The 10983-nt window shown below is 54.2% G+C and overlaps 1 protein-coding gene across 1 annotated transcript in view; it reads right to left on the bottom strand.

Annotated features, from left to right (window-relative positions):
• Positions 1 to 717: 717 nt before the first annotated feature.
• The window catches only part of MADD (MAP kinase activating death domain), a 41388-nt gene continuing 31122 nt past the window's right edge, over positions 718 to 10983 (bottom strand). The window contains 11 exon segments of the mRNA XM_021009683.1: positions 718 to 1708; positions 1959 to 2005; positions 3795 to 3864; positions 5631 to 5737; positions 5840 to 5912; positions 6070 to 6234; positions 8958 to 9065; positions 9626 to 9736; positions 10206 to 10311; positions 10405 to 10525; positions 10723 to 10785. Of these exon segments, the coding sequence (XP_020865342.1) occupies positions 1601 to 1708; positions 1959 to 2005; positions 3795 to 3864; positions 5631 to 5737; positions 5840 to 5912; positions 6070 to 6234; positions 8958 to 9065; positions 9626 to 9736; positions 10206 to 10311; positions 10405 to 10525; positions 10723 to 10785 (1079 nt within the window). The 3' untranslated portion in view covers positions 718 to 1600.

The raw sequence follows: 10983 nt of genomic DNA, 5'->3' as shown, positions 1-10983 counted from the left end.
TTAACTGTCAATAGCAAAGAGGGAAACTCTTTTGGAAACAGAACCTACAATGGGTTCCTATAGACGAGGGCCAAGACCTCTGCCCCTCCAAGCAGTGGAGTGTAATGGAAAGATGACTGGTCTGGCCAAACACGAGTTCCAGTCCCCACTCTGTGGGAGAACAGGTGACTGAGGCCAAGGCTCCTTATTGCCTGAGACCTGGATCTCCTACATAGGCTGGACAGTCTGTAAAGGTCCCTTCCAGCTCTCATTCCTCTGCCCCAGCCCTGAATTCTCAGAAGCCAGAGCCCAATCAGACAGCCTCCATCGTGTAGATAGCAGACCACAAGGTCCCTCTGGTGGCCAGCACAATTCACAACAGAACTACACAGCTCTGCCATCTTTCCATGGGGAGGGAAGTTTGGTCATGGACTGTACCCCAGCCCCTACCCCCGCAGCTGGTCCAAGGCCAGGGAGTACAGGCCCCTAACCCCAGAGGCATGAAAACCCCAAACAAGAGGCCCCAACCTCCTCTGCTAGGAGGGTATGGACCCCTCACCAGCAACAGAATGCCAGGGAAGAGACTGAGGCCGCTTTATCTAGGGGCGGCCCTGGGTCCTGTCCTCAGGATGCTTCCTGGTGCCCAGAACCAGCAGCAGAAGTGACAGGGGAACACCAGGGCTGGGAGGGGCCCACTGGAAAGGAAAGGGCTGGATTCTAATCCAGGCAGCTGGGGAGTCAAGGGGAGAGGACGTTTATTTCACATTCACAGACACGGCTGTACATGGTCTATAAATAACGTGGAGCAGAAATATTTACACCCATCCCTTGCCCGCCCCAGCAGCCCAGGTAGGCAGCATCTGAAGACAAATATTTACACTGAACTTGGCCCTCCTCAGCCCCTCTCTGGTTTGGTCCAGACGGAGCAGCCACTGGTACCTGGGCCCCAGGTGGCCCCACCAATCTCAAGTCCTTCATGCCAATGAATGGAGGTGGGGGCAGCAGGCGCTGGGGTGGGGCCACCTGCTTGAGAAAGACAATGGGGGGAGGGGGCATGATTGATTACCCCTCCAGCCACCAGCCCACTCCTGGGTCCCCACCTTCACCTACCCCCTGCCTGGGAGGGGAGGGCTTCAGGCCGTCCTCATTCTCCAGTGAAGGGAGCTATTCCAGAAGACCAGATGTACACTCAGAGGGTCTAGGGGCAGACCCCTGCTGGGCAGGGGCAGGAATTTTCCCTGGAGGGTTAAAGTGCCAAGGACACAGAAAGGGAAACACAAAACACACAGGTCACAAGGACACAAGAGCAGTACACACACGTGGCCACTCCCCAGTTTCTGGAAGCCAATGGACTGCAGAGAACTACAGACTATAGCCCTGGGGAGCAGGCAGACTGGGCCTGGAGGGGGTCAAAGCAGGGAAGGAAGAGGTCAGCTTGGCCCTGCTAGAGAGAGACACACACACTTGAACACACGCAGGCTGGAGCCCGAGCTGAGCCAGGGACGGGGCTTGTAGAGAACACACAAATCTCCAGTCTCAGTGACAACACAACGTGCACTCCGAAGGAAGCCAGCGCCAGGGAGAAGGCCCCTGGCAAGGGCGGCTGCCAAATTCTCCTTCATCAGCTAGACACCGGCCGAGGGGGTTTGCTTCTGCTCTCGGCCTCCCTGCTCCGAGCAGCAGCCACATAAGAGAAGAGACACAACACGGAGTAGCAGATCTCGTGGGCCTGGAGGGAGGACAGAGCCGGACGCATGACCGCCCGGGCAGGGACCCCACATCCCACCCATGCAGTACCCTGGCAGCGGGAGAGGGGGCGCTCTACACGTCCCTCAGGATGGAGGGCTTGTCTCTGGCACTCCTGGGTCCTTGGCACAAGTGAACTCAGCTTCCTGCTCCTCCCCCAGGCTCAGCAGGGGCCCTCCCCACCCCCTGTCTGAAGGACCCCAGTGGCCTGGTGGGGAGGGGCGGGCACTCACCATTGGCGTCTTGTACTTGTGGCTCACCACTTCTTTAGTTTCAGGAACTAAAACCGGGCGGGCAAGAGACAAAACAGAGAGTTCAAAATGGAGAGCCCCAGCTCCAGGGCAGCGGGCCCCCCAGGCAGCAGTGCTGGGGGCCGGTGTTCCCTCCCCTCAGGCCCCACACAGTGGCTGCCCCAGCCGAGGCCAGAGAGATAGGCAGTCATGGACTCCTGCCCAGGCCTTGGGGCTCCTGCCCGGGCCTAGGGGCTCCTGCCTGGGCCTCAGGGCTCCTGCCTGAGCCTCGGGGCTCTGCATCTGCTGTGGGGGGGTGGACACGGAGCCAAAGTCGGGGGGGGGGTGACTGGCCCCTCCTGCCTCAGCAGTGTTTGGCTGTCAGCTCCCTTGGTGAAGCCCGCCCAGGGGAGCTGCTATTTCTCCCCCTGTCTGAGCCAGAGGTCCTGGGATGACCAGCACAATCCCTCCTTCCCCCCATCTCCCACAGATCCCTGCACAAGAGCCCCCAGGGCTAGAAGAAGAGGAAGAATAGAGGCAACGCTAAACCCACCAGGCTTGTAATGGTTTCCTCCCTGAGCGGTGGGAGTGAGCCAGGCCTGCCCGTGTGAGGGAGAGCGTCAGAGGGCTCTGGAGCAGACACACCGAGCAGAAGGTACAGGCGAGCACAGCACCCAGGTAGTGGGGAGGAAGGGGAGCGACAGGCAAAATACACACATGACCACAGCCCAGAACGCAAGGCCGAGAATGGTCCCTGCTCCCACCATGCAGGGGCCACAGGGAGCCGGGCTGACCTGGGGCAGCCACCACCATGGCCCCTTGGGCCCAAGAGCAGAAGAGCATCCCCTGGTGCCAGAGAGAGGGAGAGGAGGAGTAACAGCTGACCACAACTAATCCTGACCCAGGGAGGGGGGGACCCTGGGGAGTAAAGAATAATATCTTTGAAGGGAGAAGAAGCCACCCCAAATCCTTCTCCCCAGTTAGAAGGCTCCCCAGTGGGGAGTCTGGCAGGAAGAGAGGAGGGATAAAACTCACAGAACCAAGGAGCCAGCACAGGGGTGGAGTGAGGTTTGGGGAGATAGAGGGTGGGAAGAGAAAGGGAGAGAAGAAAGAGTCAGCAATGTGCCTGCAGGGAGCCCCCTGCCCTTGGCAGGGACTGAGGAAAGGGGCCAGGGGCCAGCACGAGCCGAGATCACTTTACCTGCTGGAGAACGAAGGTTTTCATAGCAGCGATGAAGGGGCACAAGAGAGTGAAGCACAAACACAGCAGGAACTCAAAGCCCCGGGGTGACAGCCCCCTCCTCACTACTCCTGTTCTGGGAATCACTGCTCCCTTGACCCTGGCCCCGCTCCCAGCTCTGAGCTGACTTGCCTCTCCTCGGGTGCTCTGAACGTCTCTAACTTCCATTTCCTCATGGACTTGGCCTATTCTCCATCTCCCTGTGACCCTCTCGGTGACTCTAGAGCACAGAGATTTCACAGCCTGAAGCCTGAGAACAAGGGGGAGTGGACAGAGGTGCAGGCCGGGAGGGTCCAGGAGGCGCTGGGCAGCAATCCAACACGCAGTTTCTGACGGCAGCTAGGCCAGGCAGAGGAGGATGGGAGACGCTCCCTAGGCCCTCTCTTTCTGTCCTTGCACCTGATTCTCTAGAATTTGACTCTCACCTTTCTGTTCTCTTCCCTGCTCTGCATCCTCATTCCCCTCGGGCCTACTGTCTCTGAGCTCCATGCTGCCCCCACAGTCCCCTGGCACCTGCCCCACAAGCCCTTCCTCCAGTGCTCAGAGGTTTGAGTTACTGCCATGTGAGTCCAGACCTAAGAGCAAAAGAGTGTAATTACCAAATTCCTCCAGGACAAAGACGCCTCGAACTGTATTGCACTTTTTAATGTGATTCAGCTCTATGAAAACCTGCAAAAGAAGGAGGGAGGAAGGATGGCGTCAGGCCCCCGGGCTCCACTCGTGCCCCTGGAGCCCAGCCCCCCAGCTGCAGCCCCACCCACACATAGGGAAGACATTTCCCCAAAGGAGGAGAGGAGAATCCACACACACAACTCAAAAGGCTAAGAAGCGAAGACAGCAGAAAGGGCGTGTACCTTCCGCTCCTGGCCGGAGGAGAAAGCATGGGAGAGAAATGCAGTCGTTAGTTTTATCGGTCACCCCCAACCCTGTGGCCCCTCTACTGGCCTGGGCTATTCCACCCAGGCCCCTGCCTCGGGCAGGCCTCGACACCCAAGGGCCTCCCACTTGGCCCACCATGCATCCTCCTCCGGCGCAGAGGGCTGGCACAGGTGAGAGACTCCCCTCAGACTGAAGTGGGCTGGAAAGGGCCTGGGTGGGGAGTGGGGGGTGGGAGTGCCCCTTTGGAATAGGGGCTAGTGACTCATAGCTAGAGGTTAGGGCATAGCTTTCTGAGGGCCACACTGCCTCCAGTCTACGTAGTGGAAGAGGAAATGAGACCACAAGGACAGGAGTCAGGGCTCGGTACCCCTTCTCTCTGGGACAAACCATGGTGGACAAAACCCTTAGGCAAAAGCCTGCATAGACATAGAGTCAGCGCATTAAAGTATTCATGGGGCCTAAGAGGAGAAGCAGGAGATAAACAGGACAGGGTAGCTGGATATGCTGGCTAAGTTCCATCAGCCTGGAAGAGGAACATAGAGGGCACTGGTGTCCTTTTCCCAGAAGGCCCTGGGGCCCTCATGGATATGGAAAAACACTCAGGTTAGGCCCCTAGACAGATTCCCCCCAAATCCCACAAGGAAAAGGCACTTGGGGATGCCAGGCTGGTTGGGTGGCTGTTTCCCATGACCCCAACACTACCCAGACGGTCCCACTGAAATCTGGGCAGCAGTAGCAGTGAAACACCAGGAGCAGAGAGAAGGTCCCAGTCCAACAGCAGGTTCACCTTCTCTGGGCATCCCCTGCCTGGTCAGGGGCAGCAGTGGAAGCATATGACCAGCTATGGCTCAGAACCCCAGGGAAAGGAGGGAACACAGCAAGGAAAGGGGAGGGAAAACACCTGGCTGAAGAGACAGCTGAAAGGGGCCCAGGAGGAGGCGCTGGCTGCAGAATGGAATTAGCTTAAGGAAATGTCACTGGGAGGAAAAGGAACACTGTTAAAAAAGACCGAGAGGAAGAAGTCATGGGTCCTATAATGGAAGCACACGGGGGAGAGGCGGAGGGCGGGCCGCTCTGTCCGGATGGCCTGTGGAGTCAGGGACGGTTGAGGGAAGGGGAGCTAGGAAGGGGAAGAATCTGCAGGAGAGGAAGAGGCCAAAACCCACCCACTGCCAAGAGGCCAGACACGAGCTTCACACACGGAGAAAAGTGCCGGGGCCACACTCACAGAACAAACCAACGCCAAGCAAAAGAAAAGCCCAGGAGCCGACAGAGCCGGAGGGAGCGGGCAAAGAGGGGTCAAGGAGACGCTCCCCCTCACACTGCCCTCAGGAGCCCAGCCCGAATCACATGCTCTGGCCCCGTCTGCACCCCTGCTCCCTCTGGCTGCCTGTGGTTGGGGAGGGCCACTGCCCCCCTCAGCCAGGTCCACCGCTGGTGCCAGCTGCCCCCTCTGTCTCTCTCTCTCTTCCCTGGTGAGGCCCTGGGGGCCCTGCCCCTGCCCCTGCACACAACAAGTGGGCCGCAGTGCCTCCTGCTGCTCCTGCCCAACCTACCTGGCTATGCATGAACTTAAGGTTGATCCCCTCCAGCGTAACCTGAAGCAAGCCACCCTCGCCCGTCCTCATGTCCTGCACTGGGAACTCACCGCCCAGCTCTGGACCTGTATTGAGGAAGGAGGCTGTCAGGCCCCGGGGAGCTCCCTGTCGGAATTCTGACAGTCCAGAAAGGCCCTGCCTGGGAGAGGCGCCGCTCCGACTCTCACCTGGCTTGGCGCTGTGCTGTCGAGCCGCAGCCCGCTCCATGCTGTCCTTCACGCAGTAGTACAGCTCCCGACACTGCAGCACATAAGACGGACAGTTAGGCCAGCCCCTGGGCCCCGGGGGTCTGGACCCAGACCTGAGACAAGGGGCCGTGCCCGGAGCTCTCTGACCTCCCGGGACAGGGGCTCCTTCCCTCCCCACTCCGCCACAGCAGAGGACGCCGCGCTGGTACCTTCTTGGTATAGAACTTGTTAAGCTGCGTCTCAGGCCCATTCCTTCTCCACAGACACAGCACCTTGGTCTTGGGGCAGTAGGTCATGTTGATGAGCTTCTCATACCACCAACGCTCAGACACCGTCCCGATGCTGCTGCGCAAGACGACGCAGTCATCACACACCTGCAGGGGAGAAGACGGCAGGCTCAGTGGCTCCTGCCTCCTGGAGGCCTCAGGCCCCACGCAGCCTCGCCTCCTGCAGCAACTGACGGTGGCAGTGTCCCAGAACCCCCCGGCCCCATCCCACAGCTCTCTGCTAGGAGACGGGAGATGTGGAGCTCACGTAAGGACATCCTCCTAAGAGGCCTGTAAGAAGAGAGGGAGTCATAGAGAGGCCTTTCATTAAGTCAAGGAGGCAACGCTCTTTTCAAACAAATGAGCATTTATCAAAAATCCACTGCACACAGCTCTAGGAACTGTGTGAGATGCGAAGGAGATAAGGGATGCCTCATCCTTCCATTTCTAAGCTAACGTCCTTAGAGATGAGGTGATGTGACTCGTCAGGGGGCCAGGCTGACCAGAGGAGAAGGCCAATCAGTGAGATTCCTAATCTCAGCACTGTCGATGCCACAGAGGTGCCTCTGTTTGCTCATGCCATGTTTTCTATCCTTTTTTTGTTGATAGGTGTCGTGTTTTTACATCACAGTCACTTTTGAATGAATCTCATTCCCTCCCAAGTGAGCTTTCTCAGGTATCATTCCATTTAACAAATATTTCATTCCTATGACTATTGAATTTATCTCTGAAAAGTTGAATGTATGGGGGCAGCTAGGTGGCATAATGGTTAGAACACTGGCCCTGAAGTCAGGAGGACCTGAGTTCAAATCTGACCTCAGACCAAACACTTGACACTTAATAGCTGTGTGACTCTGGGCAAGTCACTTAACCCCAATTGCCTTAAAAAAAAGAAAAAAGAAAAGAAAAGAAAAAGAAAAGTTGAATGTATTTTAAATAAAATATCTTATTCTTGTAAGTGACTTCCATGTATTCTGCCCACCAAAGGGCGGTAGAAAAACCAATTGGTCTACACCAAGGACACCCGAAGCCTGTCAAAAAGAATTTTTAATATTCAACAGAGTTTACTACGGATTCCAAGAACCCTGTGGAGATACATGATAATGAAAGAGAGGTCAAAGGAGCTCAATGGGAACTGTAAGCCCCTAAATTCTAGCCCAGCTCAGTTGCGATTTTCAGCCAAACAACACATTTCCATTTCATAGCCTGGAGAACAGGAAAGGACCACACTGTTCTGCACTCCATAATCACTTACAGAGTAATTATCCAAAGGGCCAGAGAGGAAGCAGAGAGATGCTCAGAGGACCAGGGTGTGGTTCAGATGCTTAAAAGATGCCAGTACAATGGTATGCACAAAGCTCAGGGTATAGAAACGACACCTACTGCTGCCCACTCTAGCTGGTGAGCTTTGGGCAACATTCTAAGACACCCTTAAAGCCCGCGGCCTCAGTGTGGCCATTGTCAGACAGGCAAAGGGCACGTTGGATGTGGAGAGCTGTCCCAGGGAAGGGCCTCTTCTGGGGGGCTGGGGTTGCCCTGTCTCCAGAGGATGGCTAAGAACTCCTGGCAGGGAAAGAGGTGGCAAGCTCTGAGGCCTCAGACACACCCTGGCTGGAGCTGAGGGAATGAGGTTCCTGGCAACTGGCTCACAGGGGGAGTGCCTCTAAGCCACACCAAGTTAGGGTCGGCATCCCCTTGGGCCATCCAGCCAAGGGCTGATGCAGCAGGTGTAATTCATCAATAACACTGTCAGCCCCTCCCCTAGCCCCGTCAGCCCATGGCTTGCACTTCTCGTTCAGGGCAGGCCTTCTCTATCTGGCCTCTTCTGACAAACATGAAAATCAAGCCCAAATGAGACCAACCGGAATGCTCTTATAACTTCTTTTAATCCAGTGCAACTTGTGGTGGGCTATAATTGGATCCTGAAATCACTAATCAAAGAGATATGTTTTAAAATTCGAAAGAAACCAACCTATGGTAAGAAATCACTGGTCAGAAGCAAACACTTCTGAGGAGGGAAAGGGTTAAAATGGAGACTAGAATAAACGGAGGGCGGGACAGGATGAAGGGAAATATAATTAGTTTTTCACAACATGACTACTATGGAAGTGTTTTGTATGAGTACACATGTATATAACATGTATCCAGTTGCTTGCCTCCTTGATGAGGGTGGGTGGGGAGGGAGGAAGGGAGAAAATCTGGAACCCAGAGTTTTAAAAACAAATGTTAAAAATTGTTTTCACATGCAACTGGCAAATAAGATATATAGACAATGGGGTAGAGAAGTCTATCCTGCCCTACAGGAAAATAGAAGGGGAAAGGGATAAGAGAAGGGGGGGAGAGATAAGAAGGGAGGACAGATTAGGGGAAGGGGTATTCAAAATACATGCCATCTTGAGGTGGGGGAAGGGGCAAGATGGGGAGAAAATTTGGAACTCAAAATCTTGTGGAGGTGAATGTTGAAAACTGAAAATAAATAAATTAATAAATGTTTAATTAAAAAAAAAGAAATCACTGGTCACCTTTACACTGTTACTTAGCCAAAAGCCAGGTGATTTTGGAAAAGTGAGTTTCCACTCCTATAACCCTATGACGACACTGACAAATGTTCTCTGGCTTCTTGGCCAGAAGATTTCTTTTTCTTTCTTTTTCTCTTTTTTTTGGGGGGCAATTGGGGTTAAGTGACTTGCCCAGGGTCACACAGCTAGTAAGTGTCTAAGGCCACATTTGAACTCAGGTCCTTCTGACTCCAGGGCTGGTACTCTATCCACTGCACCACCTAGCTGCCCATAGATTTCTATTCCTTCTCCATGTTTCTGGTCGACACCTACCTCCATGAAGAAGATATCCCCGCTGGTGTCTGTCCCTGCATGCACCACAAATGTCTGTTTCTTGATGTGACGGCTGCCACTTGGCTGGAGAGACACGTCCCGCCCATTCTAGTGGAGGAGACACCTTTTAGGGAGGGTCCTCAATCCCAGTCAAAGAGGACTCTGGGCTGAAGGGCCTTGGTCAGTACTGGAGGTAAGAATGGGCCTCCATTCACCGCAGTCTCACTGCTAGCTCCTGTCTTACCTATCAGGACTCCCTGAAGGGACATCTCAAAGACAAGAGTTTGTACCATTGACAAAACTTCTCATCTGCTTTTGGGCTAAGGCCTTCTGGCCAGTGCTCCAAATCAAAATAAATTAATACCTCTGGAGCCCAACAGGGTTGCCTGGATCTCCACAGTGGAACAAACCAAGAGGCAGGCTCTCAAGAGCAGGCGATCTTAATATTTTAATATTCTGATACCTGTATTCCAACCCTTTGTAACCCTAGGTATTTTACGCATTTAAAAACCATATTCCAAGAAGAAGTCCCTAGGCTTCACCAGAGGCCCAGCTCTACAGGGGCCTCCTCCCTGCATCAATTGGACTAGTATTATCTGCCTTTCTTAAATACAGGGTTGATGAGGAGGTGGAGAAGCACCCAAGAGGGTAATGTAGCATGTACTCACCAGGCTGGCCAACTGATCTAACACCTCATTTATCTGCTGGCCATACACAAGCCCGATGTGAGATTTTCCCATGAGGCGTCTAACCTTCTTCCGGATGTCATTCTTGTTTACCTAGGAAGCCAAAGTAAGACCTTGTGTGGAGAGGCCAGTCCCCAAACGAACGTTCAATTCTCTCGTGAAAAGAGGATCATGGAGAGAGTATGTCTCTGTGATCAAGAAAGGAGTGGTGGCAAAGATCACCTTGAGTAACAGCATGGTGCTTTTTGCCAGAGTCATAGGAAAGAAGACAGCTCTGGGAAGGCTGTGGCACTGAGTCACGACACTTTCACAGAGAAGAGAGTGTCCCTTAGCTTCCTGGCATTTTCTGCACTCCATCATAGCTGGCTGAGATACTGACTACTTTCACCTGTTCTAGGGCTGCCCACTGCCTCATGGCAAGCCTTCGTACTTGGCCTCAGACTTTCACAGCCTTAGGGAGGGCACTCAGTGGACAGGCTCTACGGTGACCGGAACAAGCCTGGTCCTTCCAGTAGCAGAGGTAATGAGGCTCAAGCAGAGCAGACTCCACGGCTTTCATTACCTTCATCAGAAGCATATAGGAGATGAGGTTGTTCAAGAGTGTGGCCAGTAATCGATCTTCATCATCCTCCAGGCGCTTCCGGTCACGTTCTCCCAGGGACAGATACCTGCCCAATGAAGAGGAGACAAGTCAGCCTGGCAGTACCAAGGCAGGAAGCAGAAGGATCTGAGTTTATGTGGTCCACACTGTGCTTCTGTACCTGTCAATCATTTCCTGGGGTCCCTGATCCATGCCCATTCCTTCTCTCTCCAACATCACAGCATCAAGGAAGGCATCTTCCCAGAACTGCATCTGGTCCCACAGGGTAGAACGTTCTTTACCTGAATACCAGAGAGGCTGCTCAGAGGATCACATGAGCCACAGGAAAGGGAGTCACCTCAAACCCCAGGGAAGAAAGGAGCACAGGACTCTGCCCCCACTCGAAGGCATGGCTGCCACCTGCCCCAGCTGCCTCTCAATGAGGCCAGCCCCTCCCAGGGAGGTGGAAAAGACACAGTATACAAGGAAAGGTGGTTACTCATAGAGAAGGTCTCCATAGCTGCATCCTCTAACTGGTCCCACATGGATCCTTTGTCCCTTCCTACCAAGTTATTAGCAGGAAGGGTCACGGCAGCAAAGGAGGGAATACAGGAAAAGAAAGAGAAACAGGACATTGATGAACACCAAAGTCTAGCACCTTCACCCAGGATCACTCATGGCTGCTTATTCCTTCCTACCCCAGCAAGCTGTTTGCCTTCAAATATACGATCACCGTGTGTCACCACAGATCAGCTGACAC

This window comes from Phascolarctos cinereus, unplaced genomic scaffold, assembly GCF_003287225.1.
Source record: "Phascolarctos cinereus isolate Bilbo 61053 unplaced genomic scaffold, phaCin_HiC Scaffold_9;HRSCAF=440, whole genome shotgun sequence".
NCBI lineage: Eukaryota > Metazoa > Chordata > Mammalia > Diprotodontia > Phascolarctidae > Phascolarctos > Phascolarctos cinereus.
This window is presented reverse-complemented; position numbering and strand designations above follow the sequence as displayed.